Source organism: Manacus candei, unplaced genomic scaffold, assembly GCF_025592945.1.
Source record: "Manacus candei isolate 608988 ecotype Guabito, Panama unplaced genomic scaffold, ASM2559294v1 h1tg000018l, whole genome shotgun sequence".
Taxonomy (NCBI): Eukaryota; Metazoa; Chordata; class Aves; order Passeriformes; family Pipridae; genus Manacus; species Manacus candei.
In genome coordinates this window covers 15,880,846-15,903,135 of record NW_026138066.1, presented here as the reverse complement: position 1 = coordinate 15,903,135, position 22,290 = coordinate 15,880,846, and the positions used below count along the sequence as shown (strand labels likewise).

Below are 22,290 nucleotides of genomic sequence, written 5' to 3'. Positions count from 1 at the left end.
CATTACGGCTAAATTATGTCACCTATCTGAAGGCTCAAGCTTATTATTTAAGACAATACAACAGTCATTAATCACAGCCATTGTATATTGCTCCAAAGGCGTCTAGAAAGCTAAAGAATACAGCAGAGATTTATTATACTACGGTGTCAGATTTAATTACATGGTTTTCTCCTCAGCATCTCGCCACTTGTAGTTCACCACCTGTTTGCACCAGAGGACCAGAAATAAAGACATGCTGGCCCTTGAGGCCAGGCACGCAAGAGAAGGCTTGTGCTGTGCTGTTCTATGGCTGTTGTAGCACAAGACCAATGGGCCAAGAGAACAGACCATTTTGGGGGAAGCTGGCAAGCAAATCACCTGTGTAGGGCTATTGTTTTTCTTGTGAAGTTTTACATTTCCAGTTCCTTTTCACATATATTTACACGCAGAAGAAGTACACTGTTGAGCCCATGGGCAAGGAGAAACAGCTCACTGTCTTTTTCTTAGAGTTGCAATGCAAAGATTCGTGCCCTCACCACCACAACAAGGTATTTAAGCAGTATGTCTGTCTGCTGGCAGCCTTCTGAGTTTGCATTTTCTTCTATAAATATTTAATGTAGAAGAACTGTTCATGTTACCCACTTTGCCCGAAGTGTTTTGACAGCCATGCTCACCACATGACAATGATGCTCTATTTAACACTGCAGCTGCAGACAGGAGGATTGGGTTTCAGTTTTACACAATATTGCAAAACTGATGACCTCCTACAAAATCAACCAGATAATACCTTTTTAAGGAGTATAATTTAAATGCATTAGCAAGACAATTGTCACTAAGCCACTGCAAGAAAGAAAAACACAAATTTAATTCCTAAATGAAAAGTTTGCTTAAATTTAGCTGCAATTTTTTTTTTATTAAACATATTTGGATAGTGAAAATAGAAGACAATCTAGCCTGCAAAAGCTAAGTAACCTCCTGAAATGGTTTCTCTTAAACCTAGAACAATTTCCAAACTTTCTGAACCACAAATTATCGACAGCCTCAGAGACCTCTACAGACTTTTGCCAACTAGTTAATTGAATATGCTCAAAAGACAGCAACAGCTTAGTGAACTGCTTGGCTGGACCCAAGGTTTGATCCCAACCTCCCTCTAACATACAAAGACTCAGCATGGTCTGGCAGTAACTAACCAAGAGTCAGTCTTTCACATCTGAAGCTCACAACATTTTTCAGATAAAGTTCAGGGAAACAAAAAAAGACATAAATAACCTGGCTGGTCAAACCCACACAAATAGCTCTGCTACTGTCAGTGATGTGGAAAGGCACTTTTAATACTCTCACTTCAATGTGGAATCAGTTAAGCACTGTTTGGAAAATGTTACAGAGGTAACTTAAGAAAGAGAAACTGAGTCACCAATGTTTATCCTTTCCGATGTCCCTCCCAGCTCCCAAGAGTAGTCTCGGTTACCCAGGGGCTCATTAATTCATTCATCTATTACAAGCTTGCTGGAAGCATGGAGGGATGCCACTTTGGTATGAGGAGATTAATCAAGCATAGATTGCCAACTTTCCACTGCAAGGCAATGCCATCTCCTTCTAAGCCATTTCTGCAGGCAGATCCAGCTGAATATTGTAATTTACTTCCAAGACAACTCATAAATGCAAAGTGATTAGCCAGCCCTTGCAGCACCTTTTACTGGAGTTACTCAAAATTTAATGCACTTAATACAGTTTTATGACTCCTTATGCATCATTATCACTTTAATACATCTGAATACAGATCTTGGTTCTTACCAATATTATCAGAAAGGTCAGAATAGCATTTTAAAAAAAATAAAGCATAAGGATAAGCCAGTTTGGTTTTAAATGTGGGAAGGGGGAAGAAGGAAAAAGAAAGTAAAGCAGCCTCTTCCCCACCATATTCTGCTGCTGTATCTCCCATTCAGTTCATTTTCAAACAATACAGAAGCATTTTTTCAGAGACACATCTCTGGGTGCAATAGCACCAACACAGCTGAGCTCCTACATCCTTTCATTGAACTCGAGGAAGGACTTGGACCCTGCAAACAACCATCTCAGAATTGCTACTTATTGCCAAACGTAGCTTTGCTCCCATTGCCTGTTATCACACTGTAGGAGCTGAGATTGAGCAAGAAAGACTAAGCACGATGGCATTAACACACTGTATAGTTTCACAGGCATGGGTGAATAGCACTAGGAATTATGCGACAGGATGCCAGGACAGAAATCATGGTCCTCTCACCTGGAGCTCCTTTTGCTCACACAAGCCTGTGAGCTCTGATCTTTCTTCCTTCCCCCTCAGCACCACGAGTTACCTCCATTCCCAAACCCACCAGATGGGCAGAAGGCAACGCACGCTCTGCTCAGATCCCAGCTCTGAGGCTGCCAATTAGCCTGCCGGGATACCCACGTGGAGGGGGCCTCTCTTGCTTTAGAAAGTGCTGTTGCTTTTCCAGCAGCCTTTGTATTATTGGAAGGTTAATTAGGATCTCTGCTCCAGCTGCAGGGACTTCACCAAAAAACATACCCTATCTTTTCCATTTTCATCTCTGACAAAATTAAATTGACCTGTGGGCTCAGAAGGTAGTAGATAAGGATACAGTTTGGTTTGGGGGGGTCGTTTTTTTGACTTTTTTTAATAAAAAGGAAACAAGTCTAGTGCGATCATGTTATCAAATCACACAACCTGAGTTTTGAGTGTGATAACACTACACTATTAACAACACAGATGGTCTCCTGCTTACTGTCAGCTTCCCTTTTGAGTTATTCAATGCACCACAAGCAACCCTGGGTCACAGTCAGAAGTCATAGTCACGAAGAGCTGACAAAACATTAACTAATAACCAAAACCTAATACAGATTTTGAATTGCAAATAGCTTTCAGATCGTTACCACCATCAAATATGAGCTATATCTTGGACACTGCAATGTGATAGTTGCTCTGAGCAATTCACTCTCCGCATTGGGACAGACCTAAATCTGTGCCTTTTCTCCCTGGCTCCTGGAGAAACGCCTCTCCCAGTGCTAGCACAGACCTGCAGGCGAGGAGCATGAATACATCCAGGCCCCCAAGACGAGATGTTTTCCCATTCTTATTCCCGCCGAAAGCACAAGAGCTGAACTAATCGGGTCCCGAGCTCCTGGGTCACAGCCAGGGCACCCGCGCCAGGGACCTCAGCTCTTTCTCACCTGCTGACAGGGACAAAGCAGGGCTGAGGGGTCCCAGCTCATTAAGGCAGAGTTTTCATGGGAAGTTCAGTCCACATTAAGCTGGAGGGACTTTTTTGGGAGGTTGTTTTTTTTTAACAGTGTGTTAGACTGAGCAATTTGCAACAGGGCTCTTTCTTTCCCCACTCAACTCACCACCCGATGGGCAGCTCCAAGTAGAAAGAAAACAAAGACGTGGGCATAGAAACAACTAAATTATTACCCAGAACTGTTGTTGTGCAAGTTAACATCTCCCATCACCGTTCCCCTTTTGCTAAGTGCAACATCAGATCACAGCTACAGCTGCCTCACCCTATGCAGATGTTCATACTGACACAGCAAAAAAATTATTACTTAATAGCATTCCTTACACTGTGATTCTTCAACTCTTAGTCACTCTCCAATTTGAGATAGAAACGCTAGACTACACATTCCTGTTTGAATTAAGAGTCAAACAACATCTGCTATTCACACTCACTAACGCCAGAAAGAGTTAACGTATTTGCAAACGCCAGTAAGATAAACCTGTCTTGAATAGCACCATCTTGGGAAAAGGCTAAACACCTAATCCATCCATGCTGAATAGCTACTATCCTGATTTTCAGAGATATAAATATTCTACCTTAATAGATTTATAGCAATAGGCATTATAGACAAATGCTGACAACGCAAAAGGGGTGCACTAGAGACACTGTAGTACTGTTCTTCCTGGCCTTGATATTCTTGCAGTGTTTACAAGGCAGAATGTACAGCAGAATACACCCTTCACACCTTTGTGACAGAGCACACATCCAGCAACAGTCATTTTACAAAACACCTGGCAGTTTTTAAGGATTTAATCTTCACATCTTCACAAAATTTTAAGGGATCGGGTGTTTGTGGTGTTTTGTTGGTTTTGTTTGGATGTTTTTGGTTTGTGTTGATATTTTTTAAATAAAAAACAGGGATTCTTCCCCAAATACTTGGTGTTGGGTATTTTCAAAGAGTTATACTGTAAGAATAAACAAAGTGAGAAAGCACAAAATCTACATTACAAAGAGTCCTATTCCAGAAACAGTGTAGCAGCACTTCATCTCTCCCATACCAACCATCATCACAGCTGAAAAGTCTGTGTTAACAGAGCTGTTGTTTTGTTTTTAAGCATAAAATTGTTCTTAATTTTAAATTCATGTCACAGTATGGCACAGCATAAAACAAACAAGAATATCAAGTGGGAATACTGATGGAGAAATAGTATTGTGTGAATAACTAACTCATCGGCAAATCCTCCCCTCCCTCAACAAAACAAAACAAAAAAGCCAAATATTTGCTCAATTGCATATTGCATTCTTTGCTCAAATACTTCATAATTTGAACTTAGAAAAACAAATCTTGATTCTCTTTCCTGAGTACCTCATGAGAAACCAGAGGGCCCAGCAGAAGGCAATACCACCACCTGACTGGATTAACCTCAGCAGCAACTTGGAGAAAAAGGTAGGAGAGGTGAGCTACCTAATCAGTGATTTGGACCCTCCAGACAGCATCCAGGTCAGTGAGAACACAGGCTGCAGAAGCCATCAGACATGTGAAATCAGAGTAAGCAATACCTATTTGGACCATAACAGCAGCATCCCCTCCCAGCAGCCTCCAGCTGCATCCCAAACAGTCAAAACAGTCCAAAGCAGACTGCTTGGCCCACTTGATCAATATGTCATTGAGGAATCACCAGTCAAGTGAGCGCTTGGTTTCATCGTTTCATTACAAAGGGCTCAGCCCTCTTGTCTTTCAGTCACAGGAGACCCGAAACACCTCTGACACTTGGGCAGCCTCGTGTGAGGAGCATCCGTGGGGATACGTGATTTTTCCCTTGTAACTATAGTTACTGCTAACACAGGTAACACGGCATCACATCGCGTGCCAGCGCACGCCAGCCCGTTTGTACATGGAAATAGCTATGCATGGAAATGAGCAGAGGCTTATATAGATGCTAAGGGGAAAATGCAAATTTATACAAATAATTTCAGTCATCCGTGAAAAGCAGCAGCCACTACACACCCATGACAGTTGAGCTTTGCTTTTTTTTTTTTTTTAATCCTATCATTGTTTACACAGAATGGTGTTTCAGATTAAGCCCCCTTACCCTTCCACATGTTAGTCCTTAACATGACAAGAGAATACCAAGAAGGGGGTGGACAGAGAATTCTTCCAGCTTTCACGTTGTGCAACCTACCACTCACACAGTTTCAAAGCACGATTTGACTCCATTTGATACAAAGCTTGGTGTTGTTTTTGGCTTTTTTAATTGTTAGATTAAAAGATCCCAGAATTATTATTGCAATTAGATGAATAAAGTGACTGCAAAGCAAAGTCAAATTCATGCTCCAAGGAGGAGGGGGGGTGCTCTCACTCTCCAAGACTGACATATTTAAACATTGCCTCAACACAAAACAAAAACTGCTGACATTTTTGTATGAAATTGTGAAGGCTGTTCTCCAGCAAGAGAACAAGTTTTCTTTGCAGACCACGAAAAAACAGACCCATCCCCCCCATATTATATTCTACTAAGAGTTAATTTTTATACTGTCACTTGAAGCACTAAGATCACTAAGATCTAGCAAAGTCCTTCAAAACAACTCAGACTATATATTAGCAAGAGAATATTCTTTCCATGTCACTCTTTAAACATCTGTTTGGATGTTCTGATGTTATTTTTCATGGATTGGGTGGGTAGATGGAGGTAGAAGCTAAACCTCACACCTCAAAAGAGCATGGCTTACTTCATGTTTTCAGCCAGGCACCATCACCAAGCCTAGGACACCCTAATGAAAGAACTCTCGGATAAGCTACAATGATCAGTCTGCTGATTAAAGTTCTTTGACTCCAAGCAAGAAGCACAAATGGAGTTGGCTTCTTCCAGCCATGCCAGTATCTGACAACTCAGCAGTCTGCCACACATCAGCCATAGTATGTTTCTTTTACTATGACCCATCACCATCTTTTCCCTAATTACTTTTTGAGATTATCAATATGACTAACATGATCAAAACACCACAGCAAAGGTCTACTGTTTCCTGACCAAATTTGTTTTTCCTCAATGCAACTTTTCCTACCATACATACTTTTGCTATTTTCTGGTCAAGAGATAGATAATGACAAAAAAAAAAAAAAAGGGAAAAAAAATTGTAGGTTATTTACACTCATGAACGTTATGTAGGTTCACATATTTTGACTACAACAATTCCTCTCCATACACAAGAGGTGGCTGAACAAGCTACCTGTCATCTTCTTCCCACCTATATAAGTGGTGTATATGATCTCAAGTAGCGCCAGGCAAACACTACGGCATTAACTACATCAAAGTGCATGCACTGTTTGTTTGGGTTTTTTTTTCCTCCTTCATTCACATTTCTCCTTGACTCCAGCCCTGACTGCAACAGACCAGCAACTGCAGTGGGGAGCAGTGTGCCAGCCACGTATCCAGCATCAGCCCACGCAGAGGCTTTGCGGGCTGTACACTTGCCAGCATGTTTCAGGGACGAGCTGGCATTAAGGACAACTTGATTAGTCCCTGACAAGCGGGTGAAAGAAGGCAGGCAGGAGAGGCCTCCTGACACCCTTGTTCTGCTGGCTTACTTGCAGACCTGCCCCTCCCAAAGCAGCTCGTTTTGGAGTTATTCCTGTGTCAAGCTCTGCACTGGCACAGGAGAGCTGTGGGCAGGGTGTCAGGGCACTGGCACAGCTCCTGCAGCACTGGGAAATGGCTCTGGAGAGGACACGGGAAAACAGCCGAGCAGAGAAATCAATACTGGAGTCACGCACTGCCCTGAGCAATTTGACATATTTATGGTTATTGCTCTTCCAATCTCAGAGGGGTGTGTATTCCCTTCCCCCAGATGCCACCATCCCCCAGCACCCTGAGGACCAGGGCAGAGATGGACATCAACACAGGAGTCTCTCTGCTGGCAACAGGGACCCTTCACATAAGGCTCAAAATCTCCATCTCTGTACCCTCCCTACCAACACCCAGCCGTGGTGAGGCCTGATCTGGCACTGCTGGGCTCTCCAGGATGTGCACACCTTTGCCTTTCAGAGCTCTTTGCCCGAGGCAGGTGGCTGCAGTCCCGGGGACCCCGTCCCTCCCCAGCCACCACGCCACTAAGCCGCCAGGATGGGGCCAGCACTGACTTCAGGCTGACGCGCAGGAACAAGATTAGGGCTGGATTTAGGTCGTTCTTATAAAGGACAGCAGCTCAGCCATTCTGCCCGCCAGCGCTTTGATTACTACTGCAGTTTACACTAGGTGAAGGAAAAAGGCTACCTACTGCAATGTTAACAGAGCAGGTGCTAGGATTGTCACTGAAAAAACCCTTCACAGACACTATCACACCTTCCTCATCTCTGCTACTGCAACAGCCACTGGCAGCAAAACAGCCTCTGAGCATGCAAGAGGCTTTAGTCCTTCTAAGTGGAAATTAAAACATCAGCTTATCCGGCAAACAAAGTACAAGAAATTCTCTTTGGTTTAGCATTAGTGAGCCAGTGCTATTGATAGGAATAATGATGTTTTTCCAACCCAATCAATATCTTATTTTCAAAGGAATACAGTATAAAAACCTTAGATGAAGGTAAATGTATAACAGAATAGTCACACCACGGCTGGGGGAGCATTTAAATCCAGTGTTTCTCTAGCATATATAAAGATAGAGAATGAAAGTACTATTACTAAAATATAAGAATACACCACAGCCATCAGCAATTTCAGAAATAGTCTGTAATCCAAGTGAGCAAGAAAGTTACTCCTTATTAAAGGTTATTGTAACTGGAGATCATAGTTGTCAATAATATTGACAATTCTTTATAAAAAGCACTGTTTCCTTTGGCTATAGTTCCTCTGGCTGAAGAAATCCTCCCACAGGAGCTAAATCTTCAATGCATAATTCAGACATTTTTTTAAAATAAAATAAAAATCTTTGTGGTATTACAATGGAATTCAGGTTTTCCCCAGTAGTAAAACAAACAAACAAACAAACAAAACAAAAGAAAAATAAAACCAAAACAAAATTAAGAATAAACCATTACAGCAACTATCCATGCCACCACCTTTAAAGATGTAGAAGAGAGCAGAAACATATTTCTATTTCAGCATCAAGTCAAGGTTGTCCAGAAGCAGCAATTATCTCCATACTCCTTTAACTAGAAAAGCAACACTTTGTGTATGCAGAGTAAGATTTGGTTTCACATGAACAAAATATTAACCCAGTTTAGATTTTTATCAAACAGGCTTTCTAAATATATACTATTATTATGACAATTCAGAGAAAAATGACAGTTACTTCAATAATGCAGCTACTCCATCCATCCCTGATCCACAAGAATTATTTTTTCCAGAAGTCAGAAGACTTAGTGTTGTCTTTGAGCATCACTTCTTAAGAGGGGTTGGAGAAATGCTTGAATTCTATCACTCCAACTAGCCTCCCAATGACCAGAAATCCTAAACAATCTATGTCAACTGCTTCTGAGGAGCAAGTCGAGTTTAGTTCTACAGCATAAGCCATCTCTGCCTCCACTTGTACCACTCTTGTCCACATCCAGGCTACTTAATCCAGACAATCCTTCCAAAAATACTTTGTGCAAATCTGGACTGTACTCAAAAATGAAAAGCAAAACTCCCGCAGCCTGCTTTTTCTTTCTGTCAGCTGAGTAAGTCATTAAGAGGAATCACAACTGTTCAGATATTCCTCGGTAAAGGGAGATTTCTCAGTCTATTTCCAGTGAACTAGGAGCAAACCCAATTGCCTATTTTCAGAAGAGCCATGCACACAATACGTTGTATCGCTGTAGTAGTGCCACCAAGTTTTCTGGCAGAGCACTTTGTGTGCTGACTTGGCACGAAGGAAGCACGATGGAGAATGGTGCAGGATGTGGGGAGACTCTGCAATGAGCAAGCACGTGGGTGCCAGGCACACACAAGGACAGAAAAGTCTCTTAGCTTTCTAAAGTTAAGAGCCTACTAGATAAGAAAGTCAGCCAGACTGCAATATGCCTTGTTTGGATTTTAACATTTCACTGGGGGAAAATTAGATACCAATATCTGGATATTTGTAGGGAAACAGCATGAGGTAGAAGTAGTGTTTATTTTCCCTGAGACATTCAGCAGTTCCAATGAGCATGAACAGTAAGCACTCTCAGCTTTGCTGATCATAAAAAAAAATAATTTGATCTTAAAAGTAGAGTAATGAAGCTCTTTACAGTTTTAAAGTATACATTGAATGGGACAATGAGACAGTGAATCTTTATGCAATGGCCAAAACTAGACAGTGTAAAATACGTTTGCTAGACAAGATACAATAACTACAACATCTCCTCACTGCAACCATAGTCTTGGGGTAACATTTTACAGTTCATGTGTGGGAAAAAAGCTATAAAACTTTTCATATCACACAGCAAGAGGGCTACCACAACTCCACCAGTAAGACACAGAAAGCAGCATCCAATACGGCCCTTCAGGCCCCAGTTCCCGAGGCTTCTGACACCTTTTCTTCCTCCAAACTGCTGCACCAACAGCACCCTCAACGAAGCACAGACTACTCCTTCCACTGCGGAACAAAACACTCATCCCTAATTCTATGCTTTCCTCCAGAGCACTAAGTTACTTCCCCAATAAGACATTTAATTTTATTTTTAATTGAGTCATGCGTATTCTGGATTTTTCTAAATTGTAGTTTGTGACATACTAATGAAATACCACAAAATTTAACTTGCTCTCAAAGCAAAAGGCGAAGGTCGCTACAGCTAGAATAATTTTGTGCCTTGCACACACACTTATAAAGTTTATACAGTATGACAAAATATTTGATAGAAACAGTTTAATGAATAATTAGGTCTTTTTGTTAAATGCAATGTTAAATATTTACTTTAATGGATTCATTTAAGCGCATAAAATTCCAAGGCTGATAGTCTCAAAACGGCTTTACTTGGGAACAGATAGGCAAGTAGAGGAAAGTGAACTGAAATTTATTTTCCATCAGCCGTGAGCATGACCGAAAAGCTCCCTTCATTCTATTTTAGCGGAGTTCAACAGGGCACTGAAACCAATACTGAAATTTTCATGCTTTTCAGGGTATTTCACATCAAATACCCTGGGTTTTTTTATGACCTCTCCAACTATTAAGTGCCAAAAAATCCTTAGTTAGTTTCCTTTCCTCCTGCAACTCCCTAGAAATTGGTGTGTTTTTCCCCTTCATCCTTGACCGAGAGCTTTGTGACAGTGACACAAGTGTTTTGACAACATCATATCAATATGCAACTTCAGTGAGTGCTTGGATACACTACCAAGCTGAGCAATAGGTAAACAGCTTTTAACTTCTCAAATTAATTCACTTAAAAACCCCAAATCAGCCATATGAAAAGCCAGCTGCGGAGCAAGTTGTTAAAAAAACTAGGAAAATCTGTACAAGAAAACATCAGACATGCAAAAGAAAAAAAATAATCTAAGCAAAATGAACCATCTGCTTGGTGGAAAATTCTCATCTACCAAATTTATTTTAAGCACTGAGCATCCAATGGAACAAGAAGTATAAAGCAAGTTACTCTTCCTTAAAAGCACGTCAAAACCTTACACAACTTTAAAACCTTGATTTTATTTCATTTTTCTGGACAGACCTATCAACTCTACAAGACAAATTAAAAAGGCAGTTCTTTGCCCTGCCTTCAAGAGTATCATTGAAACATTTCACTTCATGTCTGATGCAGCTGATGAGGATTTTTGGTGGGTTTTTTGTTTGTTTTAACTGCAGAGAGTTTTTATGGAAAATGATTTTTGGCTTGAGCCATCAGGCAAGGAAAGCCTCCACGCAGGGGTGAGTCCTGGGCTGTCCTCGGCAAAGAGAGGGCACAGGTCAGGGAGCTCCCAGATGACACCAGAGGTGAGTCACCAGCAGCTCCACCACACACCGTGTGCTCCAGGGAGCTGCCTGTGTCTCAGACGATCACCAAGTCCATCTGAAAGCTGAAAATCCCTCGAGGATTTTGTAACTTCTGCTTCTCTGTTCACGGGAGAGGCCCTGGGGCCTCCAGGGTGGCAGAAGAGCTCCTCTTGTTTCTTCTCATGCTCCTTTGCTCAGCCCCAGCGCAGCTCCACTCAGTCAGACGTGGGCTGAGCAAGGCCCTTTGTGTACACTGGCTGCTAAGGGATTCACAGGTTTGGAGATAAGCAGGTTCTTGATGACTTTTTTTTTGCTAAACTGGGATGATCTGTGCAGCAGCTTTAGTCAGAGCCACTTTTCACTGATGCCGTGACTTACCTCAACAAGCTCTTTAAGCATAGGGATAGCAAGATAACAAGCTACATAACTCAAAACTGAAAGAACAGCATCATTTCTTTCTACCAAACATTTTAAGAACATTTTTAGAAAGAATAGCCATCATCTGTGGGTTTCCTGTGATACAACAGACTTTCTGTTCCCTCAAGCTTCTTTCTCCCCACCCATTCCGACAATGAATTCAATCCTAGTAGCTTGGTGCTTGAAACCTGTAACACAGATTTGTAGGTGGGTTCTCACTACTGCCCGCCTACAGTGGCATTAGTACTCCCCAGGCTTTAACAGAAATGTTTTCTCAGCTATATCTCAAACCAGAGTTATTTTTTTCACGGCTGCATTATATTTGTGGCTCCCAGCACTCCCTGTTCCTCCCCAGCATTTCCCACTGCTGAGCTCCCAGCTGATAGCAGAAAGCTCTTGTCACGAGTCCCTAAAAATACAACATTGCTCAGTGGCAATATTAAGTCCCATCATATTTCTGTTACTCCACTTCTTCCTCTATCATATCCCAACCCCCCATAGGTATTAAGAATTACTCCCAAAGTGGCATTTCCAAAAATGTTTGTACGCACAAACCATCCTGCTGCACCTTGCCACTTAGAAAGACATTGCTTTAAAAACAACTACTTTTGGTAATTTCTCTTTGAAATCATTCATAGCTGCATTACATTGTATAAATGGATATACCCTAGATGTGCCAAAATGTCTTTCTTTTACTGAAAAATTAAGAAGGAGATGTCTTTTGCTTTGTGTTGCTGGAGCAGTTCAGCTAAACCTACCGAATGACCATGAAAGATGAGCCCCGTAGTCGAGGCACTACACTGCGTGAACTCACCACGCCCAGGCTGTCCTTGAGCAGTGCTCCCCAAGAGCACACCTGTCCATCTCACTGGGGAATGGTGCAAAAAAATCAGCAAAAGACCAGTTTGAGAGGCTGGGTACTCATCAGGGAAGGCACAGCCTGCCAGCCAACATGGCTTTAAAAATAGTTTCTTTTTAGATAGAAGAGTTAGAGATGATTCAAAGTTTACGTAGCTGAAACCCCAGTAGGTCATATCATGCAAATCAAACCCTGTACACCATCAGCTGGGAGATGCTGACGAGCCAAGAGTTTTCTACTAAAAGCAGCGAAACTGAAAACATACAACTGCGGTCACTAGAACATGTAAAAAACTCCCAAAACAGAGATTAAAGCACATTTGGCTAATGTTTCAGCTTGGAGATCCTGGGGTTACCTCCAGTGTGTGCTCACTGCAAAGGGTAGAGATTTAGATAAAGTGCATTAAGATAAACCTCCTTGGAAAGTCAGGTATGTGCATCCACCCCTTTTACAGGTGACAAAAACATGAACTTCAACCAGCGTACATTGATCAGTGATGTAGATCATCAAGTCTTTGTCTTGCACAACCTGACGGCAAGGTACTTCCTGATGCAATAGCTGCAGAGACCTCACCAGGCTCCCACAGCCAGGATCCCATCAGAGGTGCTCGTTGTGACAGTACAGCTGCCTCCAATTTGAGCCGGGCACAGCTCAATCGACTGCAGTGCAAACGCAGAGGAATGGTCAAACACAGGCACCTGAGCACTTCCAAATTCGTAAGATCATGAGGAAACGTTTAGCTTTCATGCAATTAAGCCCTGTTATTAAGCCTGAAGTCAATCGAATTTTATATGTAGAAACCTGACTTAGTTTCTTTTACATAAACAAAAGTGACATTGAGGAAGAACTGCTGCCTTATGCCAACATAATCGGCTCATATACAGTCATGAACCCACCAAAAATAAACGTTTTAGAAAACGTGTTAGATCCTATAGCACTAATTTTGTTCTCTGATTCCGTAACAATTTTGGGGTGGTGGGGGATGGAAGGATGCAGGAGGACTATTTCTGAACAGACATAAAATGTGAATAAACCGGCATAATAAAGATGCGATTCCATTAATTTATTCAGTTCTTCCCAGATCCCTCCCCCTCCTTTCCAGTGCAGATAGAGAAGAAAATGCATCTGCCCCGATAGAAAGCTCGGTCATTCGGTTCCCTCCAATTCCATAACCCTCGGTACCCTTCTCCCGTCAGTCGCACCCTGACGGCCGCAGCTGGGCCGAGGGCGGACGAAAGCTGCGTGTCCCCCGCCACCACCGGGGACCGGGGCCAGCGGCGGGTCGGCGGAGCCCGGCCTGCGGGGGAGGGCGCATCCCGGCGGGAGCTGCCCTCGGGGGGGATGCTCCGCCAGCCCCTCCGGGACAATGCTTTACCCTTCACAGTCGCGCCCTCCCCGCGGCTCCCACCGCCGCGGCGACCCTCTCCTCCCCTCGCCCCCCTCCCTCCTCGGGGGGCGCAGACATTTTGAAGCCGCGCATCCCCAAAGCCCGGCGGAGCCGCGGCCGTGCGGGCGCGGGCGGAGGCCTCCCGGCGGCGGCGCTCACCTGCCAGCTCGTCGGGCTCCAGCCCGCTCTCCGCGTCGATGCCGCACAGCACGAAGTAGTGGGCGAAGCGGCAGGGCGCCGCGCCGGGCCCGGGGGCGCCGCTCCCGCTCATCCCGCCGGTTCCCGGCGGCGGCTCCCGGCGGCAGCAGCGCGGCTCGGGCCGGTCACGGCGCGCCGCCCCCCATCCCCGGCGGGGCCGCGCAGGCGGGCGGGCACCGAGCGGCAGCGGCTCCGGCGGGCGGGCACCGGCGGCCCCGCTGTCAGCTGAGCGGGGCGGGGACGGGCGGGAGGCGCCGCACTGCCGGACCGCCCCCGCGGGGCATTTAAACCCTGCGCGGCCTCCCCCCGCGCCTTAGCCGGGCATTCCCGGCGCGTGGGGTGCGGGAGAGCCCCCGCCGGCTTTGCCGCGCTTTTTATCCGCAATCCTCGGGATACGCGATTAAAGCTTAATCTTCCTTCCTCCATCCCCCACCCCACCCCGGGTGTGAGCGGAGGAGGTTGGCTTTATTTAAATAAAAAAGGAGACGGTGTCACTTCCTATCGGGAATGTCTTTGCCCCCCCCCAGGAGTGAGCTCCCGGAGCTCTACTGCCGGAATTGGCCGGGCCCCGCCCGGCGCTCCGGCTGCGCTGAGCGCTTCCTGCGGGAATCCTGCCGGGGGGAACGGCTGCTGCTTCTCCCCATCCGAACGTCGAAGCAACAACCACCGCCCGCAGCGGATGGCTTTTTGTGCGTGCTCCATCCCCGCTCCCAGATGGATGTCGCCCGTATCACGTTAATTTGTAGGACGGAGAGCTATTTCTTCGCTACCCGCGCTCCCTTTCACAGCAAAACCCAAAAATGTCGCTTAGCTCCCAGTTCATTTAAGATTTACTAGCCATTCTGCCGGGTCCAGGAAGAAATCAGCGTTATTTTACCTGCATTGCTAAAGTCCCTCTTTTTAGGATCACCCGATGCCTAAGTACTTGCAGCTCTGTCCGGGAGCGGCACCTATTTTTAAAGGGGCAGAGATGATTCTTTTGAAGTTCTAAGATTTTCTTCTCCAAAGGGATGAGATCCATGCATATGTCAGATAATTCTGACATTTGTATATCGTAAGGAAGTTGTTGGCAGAATTCAATATGCGCTTTCATCTTTTTCTGTTTCATCTGTTTACTAGTCTTGGTCCATGCTGTCTGTAATAATTACAGTCTCATCCTTTGCTTACTGTGGACTCCTATGACCCCTTTCATTTAACTCCTATCAGCGTGAATCACATCTCTTCCTTTTATGATTTACAATTGTCCTTGTTTAACAAGGAACCTGTTATTTCATCCAGTATGTATCATTTTATGGAGGTACATGGAGTAACTATTCCTACCTAGAGGTCACCTGGGTCAGCATCTCTCTCTCTTCATCCCTTCAAATTAACAAGTTTTATGCTCTTTTACTTCTCAGCTTCCTGTAGTGTTCTACTGACAGCAGACAAGAACTAAACAATTTTCTCACGTTCCAATTTTAAAAAAAAAGTAGAAGAAGATGGGTCCTCTATCACAATCACCAATTCTTGTTGTTGCAGCACAACCTGAACCTTGCTAGATCCACAGAGAAATTTTCCAGGAGACAAGTCATTGTCTCGACTTTGCACCGTGAGCTACATTGTTTTATTTAGTTTGGTTTGTTTATTAACTCGTATGTATTTGCTTATTCAGCTGTAAGTCAGATGATAAGAGCTTGACAAGTCAGTCTCTGACTCTCATTCAAACCCAATTGCTCTTACTGTGGAGAAGTACCCTCTTGTTCTGTTGTTGTAGGCTGGTTTTTCTGAGGCCCAATGGCATGGGTGTCTCCAGGCAGTCTGAGACAGAGGTTTCACCAGCCTCTCTGAAGGATGTATGAGTTAAGACTGCTTCTAAGATTAACCCAAAATTCAATACAATGGTTCTGACCTTTTAACTTTAAGTAGCAGGTAGTTCTAGGTTGCTTTGGTTTAGGTGTCTTCTATACAGGACAGTATTTTTGCTTGAATAAAGTTCAGTGCACAGACACCTGTGCACTCACCTGTATCTCAATAAAATCAATAGTACAGCATTAAACAAGAGGATAAAGCACAACACATGGAATTGGAGGTATAAAACCTAATAAACTCACTGTGAGGTTGAGCTCCCACTCCTCTATGTACAGGTCCCGCAGACACTCTTATGGGAATTTTGGAGGGGAAGTGATTTCTTCTTCTAAGACAACTGATCTTCTGGGCACAAATGTCATCCTAATGAGACCACTCATGTCTGCTGAGCAGTTCCAGCAGACCCAGCAGTGCCTGGGCTCTAGTGAGTTGTGTTATGTCCCTGGATTTTTTTCATCTAAACCCTTCCATCTAACTTGTTCCGGTCTTTCCCTCCAAGCTGGTCTAGCTTTAGATACTACATGATGCCTTTGGGTAGCTCTTCTTCCCTCTCATGGGGTTTTTTCCCTTCATCCTGGCTCTCATCCCAAGGAATCAGTGGCTTTTTTTAGATTTTAGCAGGGAAATTAGGCTTGAAAGTTAACTCACTGGACAGCAACTGCAATTATAATAAAACTTTTCCAAACTCAACTGCAGGATTTTAGTTACATCAAGTTACATTTCTTCCTGCCCAATGCCAATACTTTCCTTCATTCCAGCAGGTGAACTGGATACCCATTTACAGCTGTTTTTTCATTTGTCTTCTTTCACTCTCCAGATACACCCATGTCACCACAAAGTGGACAGAAACCCAACCAAGCCCACTGTAAGCCACTTCCCCCTTGTATCTGGGTTTAAACAACTGCTCCCAGGAAAAGTAGCAGAGATGTCTGCTTTGGCTGGAGCGAGCCTGCCCAGCAGAGCAGAGGTGGCTGAGTTGTGTTGCATGCAGCACCCAGGAACGCCTTGTGCCCACCCAAGTTCTGTTGTGCCATGAAGTTTTCCCACATCAGGTGTGCAAACAGAACACAACAGCACCTCTCTCTCAATGTCAATTTGGTTCAGGTTTCCCTCTCCTTAACCTCTCAGTGAGTCTTTGTTCCTCAGAACCTGTGTAGTTTAAATTGGGTCAAACGCTAACAAGCCTGTCAGCCCCCCCTGCCCTTGAGATCTGCCATGAAAGTTCAGACTACAGGCCTGTCAAGGTCTTTGTCCTACTTCTGCAAGGAAGCCAATGCTCAGTGCTTCAGAGAGGTGAAAAAAGCCTGCTATCTAAAGGTTACGTCTCCCCTCTCCTTCCTGTGACACTGTTGCTTCCCTTTTTATTTTCTTCAGCATTCTTCAATGAATTGGAAATCGTGCTGCTGGTGATGGGTTGCTCACTCCTCCACACAGCTCTACAACTCCCTGTAGAAGATCTTTCACAAGCTGCCAAGACACATTGATTTTTTCCATTGAAAGCCTCTCTTGTTTTGCTCTAGTATCTATGAGGTCATGAGATCCTGTAAGGTGGAAGGAAGGAAAACCACTAAGATGCAATATAATTGTTTGTAATGCTCAGAACATTTTGACTTTTGGCTGACTTTCAGTTGAGCAGTTCACAGTGCTGTCAGCTACTTCACAAGGAGCTGGGTATGATTAGTCATCTCAGAGAAATGGGAGTAAGGAGGGGTTAAGGATAGACTGTAAGACCAAAATTTAAGTTGTGCTGGCACAAAGTGCAGAAAAGCCTATAGCAGAAGTTGGAAAAACAACAACAGCAGAAGATTTTATAGAGAGGTTCATAGAGAAAGCAATTTTCCTTCTCTGAGCTTATACAAGAAGACTACTTAAAACATGGAAAAGGTATTGGCTGCCTTAGGGTCTAAAACCAAATAAACCAGATCATGAGCCATAGGGCATAAAGTGAAGAACATTTCCTCCAGCCCAGTTCATTGTTGCTTAGAAAGAAGATACTGCAGGCACATATTCTAATATTTAATCAAATTATAATACCATTAAAGCAAGTAGCTTATCTTTTATACTGGCCTCATATCTCTAAAGATTGAGCTTGAATAAAAGCATGTGGCCTTCCTCTGTCACATTGTGTAATTATTATTCATACAGCAAACTTATAGTTAACAAAGTAAAAGGTGACTACTTTCTGGCATCTCAGCCATAGGACCTCTGAAGCTTTGGTGATTCATAATTCAAAGTTTTTAAATCTCTAATTCCCTATTGTAGCCCATTGTGTTTTCTTAATTTTACATACATTCATTGTACAAATGCCCTTGCACTGCAAACACATACAGATGCATTCCACTCCTATCTGCTCCCCAGGAGAATCCTTGGGGAGAGGTTTCACGAGGCAACTGAAATTATTCAATAGTTTACTACACTTTCTTCCCTCCTCCCTCCTGAGACTGACCCCATGTCCCTGCTGCTTGCTTCACAAACAAGTCTGTAGCCTTGTCTGCCTCTCCTGAGTGCACCCCGCGCACCATCAGAAAACAGATCCCAAAACATGGGATGGAACTACGTTGCTCATTTTCATTCACATCATTGTTGTGCTGCAAACCAGACTTCACAGCATGCAGCTTATCCATCTGCTGAGGAGGCACCTCCACTTCAGATCTGGCCTCATCTCTGGCCTTTCAAACCTCCCTTCAGACTCAATCAGCTTTCTCAACATCTTGGGAGGGAGAAGTAGCAACAACCAGTCAGACAGACAGGGCACACAGACTTTGAACACCACCTCAGAAATGACTCCTAGGAAAGTCCTGCTGTTGCCATGCCTGCTTGCTGGAGGTGTGTGTCCTTTGCCACCCTGCCTTTTCCTCTTCATGTGTTCAATGGCACAGTATGGCAAACATCTGTGGTAACTCCTGTCATTTCACTCCACTTCTTCCTGTGATTCTATACCGAGTTTGCAAGATGCACCTCCTTGCTGAGCAACTGATTAGGTGAGGGCTTCCTGCAATCCTCCCCCTCCTCCTATGAAGTCAGGAGAAGGATCATATGCAACCATTACCTTTTGTATGATTCAGTGCCAAGACTGAGGTCAAAGACCATATTTTACTCAGAGTAAGGTACACTTTCTGCTCTTTGGATGTAGAAGACACACATACTGTTCCCACTGCTACCGAGATAAAACCTAATCAGCAAAGTATGCTGCTTGGATAAATCACTAGCATGTCATGCATTAATGGAGGTGTTGTGCTGGGACCATCAAGCTAAAGCACCCACACAGAGGTTTCCATCCATCTCTGACAGCATCACTCACTTGCTGCATGACCTTGGCCAAATTGCTCGTAACCTGACTTTGCAGAAGCACCAGCCACCCTTTCGGAAATCAGGTCAGTGCACTCCCTGTGCTTCAACTGCCCTCAGGAAAAGAAAGCAAATACTGCCTCTTCTCTGCCTGAACATCTGCCAGGCACAAAGCTCTATTGTTCCCCCAGCCAGCCCGATGGCGTTGCACCAGGAGGCAGATGCACCTCTACACGGGCAGCAGCTCTGACGCCGAGTCCTTCCGGCCCTCGCGTCCCAACACCATCATCTGCTGACAGATGCCTTTCACACCGGGCCTGGGATGAGGTGAATATTCAGTGAGGACAGCAAACTGCTGCTCTTCTTTCTGAAATAATTTTTGCTGTCTGCTGAAGGTGTTTGTTTCCCTGCCTCTAAACTCCAATTCCTCTGTTTTCAGTGCTCCAGGACCCCAGCACTGAAGTCTACTTGGGAAAGATCCAAGAAGGTAGAAGAGTCTTGCAATATAACATACCTGCCCATGTAGAGCATGTGGAAAGGGCTGTGGCCTTCTTTTTAAAGCACTAGAGCTTCAAAGGCATACATCATGCCAAGGAGAAAGGCACAAGGAGATCCTGGTGAGCTACTTGGACCACATGCCCACAGCAATATTGTCTGCAGTGGCAGGGGTTCAGGCACAGCTGTGTCAGTGGTCTGTGCTCCCACTCAGATGATCTCTGGCACTGGGAAAGCTTCCAGAGATGTATTCATGCTGTCACATGTACCTGAGTAATGGCATTGTGTTCAAAGCCTACTCACAAATATGGCTTTCCTTTTATCTCAGCTTCCAAAAATCAGGTAGTCCCATGTCTGCCAATACCAGTGGGAGTGTGAACCAACCCCACAATTTTACCATGCACTCTGGACAAAATCTGTCCATGAACAGCAGGTAATCTCTTCCTCAAAATGCCTTTGGCCTCTGTACAAATGTAATTAGAGTCTGATTTCAACTTCCCTTTGAAGCCTTATTCAGTAAGAAGTGCCAGACACCCTGCATCTACATTACAATGCATCTTAGCACACTTGAAAGCCCAAGGGCATGCTAAAGAAATCTAAATCCACCAAATCCATAGCCAATATACAACATGCAATCAAGGAAGGATGAAACATGTTTCCTGCAATGAATATGCGCTATGACTTGTTAGGTCATTTAGCAAGGACTGCTGCTTTGCTGCATACTCTGCTCCTCGTATCATTGCAGTGATGTTATATTACAAGTCTAGAATCAGTTCTTGCTCATCAAACTACTAAAGGGTCTGTTTTAATTTCCCTACTAGTAATCTAAACATTTATGTCTGTAGGTTCAGCCATATCTCTCTGTCGCTTATTCCTCATGCCCAAAACCAGCACATTGCCTTGAAGTACTTGCTGCTTAAGAGACTTACTACTGACAACAGTGGGACTGTAACCTTTCTGGGTTGGCTGACTGTGCTGTTGCTTTGCTGGAAATCAGCTCTGAACTCACACAGAGGAGCTCACCCAGAAGGACAGAGATCAAAGCAGTTTGCTTCTCCTTGAGGATCATGTTTCTTAGTGACTTCCTTGCAAAGCAATAGTCACAACTTATTTAAGCCCGGATCCATGCTGAGCAATTCCAGCAGTTCCCATCAAGCGCATCCTTTGGGGGGTGGGAGCATTTGACACTGTCTGATGTGGCAATGGGCTATTCCAACACCTCCCTCCAGGCTGAAATTCAGCTATTACTGGGAAAACCCAATAAAAAAAAGTATTTTCCCAGCTAAATCAGAGCCACTGGCTTCCTAGCACTCAACACTACCAGGCAGGGATGAAGGCAAGAGATCAGTAGTAGTCTTTGGTGCCAGGCACTGACAGTGTGTCTGGCTGCTCTGACTCTGATGTCAGTCCATGGGTGACAGTGAGGGGAACCAGCCTAGAAACACAGCCTTGGGATAGTCAGGAGGAGGAGGATGGCTTGGTGGAGGTCCATGAATGGGCAGGGCAGGACTGTGGGGAGATAAAGACCAGGCCTGCAGTGACATTGCTGGAGCAGGGACCAGCAGCCCCAGGGGTGCTGAAATACTGTCCTGTGCTGTGGGCAAAGTGTGGGGAGGCCTGGGGGGTAGCCAGGGCCAGTGAGACCCATGAGTGCCCTCAGGGCCCTGATACTCAGCACAAACAGCTGAGATGTGCTGATTTCAGTGGTGGAAGTGCTTACTTTCTTGTCTGGAAGATGACAGAGCCTGTCTGCTCTGTTTTTCTTGGGCCATTTATTCAGACTGAGGATTAGTCTACCTGCAGGTGCTCCTGGCTCCTCCAACACCAGGTCACAATGCCACAGCTGAGGAGCTATGCTGCAGGGTCACAGTGACACTGCTGCTTCCACTCCAGCTAGATGCAGCTGCTGGCATGAAGCTGGACACCTCAGCTGATAAAACTCAAGAAGTGACATCACACAGTACAAAGTTGGGGGTTCTCAGGCTACCTTTGCCATTGGGAGCCCCGGGGCTGTGACAAGGAGGCATCCAAGCAGCTCCACATACAACTTGCCCAGGCCTGCAGGTAGCAGATCCAGCTGGAAGCAAGCCCACTCCCAACAAGCCATTTGGGTGTCACTGCACCATGTCCTCTGCTGCAGTGAAGGAAATTGCAGTTCACTGCCAATGCACCAAGCTTGGAGAAGAAGCTTGAAATACACCAGGACATTATATATTGGCTACTGTCAGCTTAAATTGTTCTGCAAACAAACCCCATAGAATCATTTAGGTTGCAAAAGACCTTTAAAATCATTGACCCCAACTATTCATGTGGGCACATGTGTGTTTGAAACCTACTGATACAAGTGACAGAGTTGCCTGTATCCTAAAGGAGAGGTATGCCAACACCCCTTTTCAGAGGATATGCTACATAAGTATGAATGGGAAAGCCAGGAGAACTGACACTTTGTCCAATACCACTGAAAACTGAGAAAAGTTTCAAAGACTGAGTTTTTTCAGCCCATTCTGACTTTCCCATGCCTCCATGTGCATAAATAGCAGCTATTCTGTCCTTGGTCACATAGAATTTCAGTCACTCTGTTCATCATGAGTGGGAGCTGACTGGTGCTGTGGGTGAGTTGTGTTTCTATTCCTTTAGGCATCCTTGTAGTGGTATCACTTGTTTTCTGTGTCCCCTGGACATTAGTGCAA

General features: G+C 44.6%; 1 protein-coding gene across 6 annotated transcripts in view; it reads right to left on the bottom strand.

Annotated features, from left to right (window-relative positions):
- Positions 1-14,192, bottom strand: part of DENND5B (DENN domain containing 5B) — a 113,637-nt gene extending 99,445 nt beyond the window's left edge. For 2 of the 6 annotated variants that reach the window (XM_051784522.1, XM_051784518.1), the window contains exon 1: positions 13,934-14,190. In XM_051784522.1, coding sequence (XP_051640482.1) covers positions 13,934-14,045 — 112 coding nt within the window. In that variant the 5' untranslated portion in view covers positions 14,046-14,190. Of the gene's footprint in view, positions 1-13,933 lie in introns of all 6 variants that reach the window. The other 4 variants (XM_051784523.1, XM_051784516.1, XM_051784521.1 and 1 more) reach the window with 4 other exon arrangements.
- Between the last annotated feature and the right edge of the window lie 8,098 nt (positions 14,193-22,290).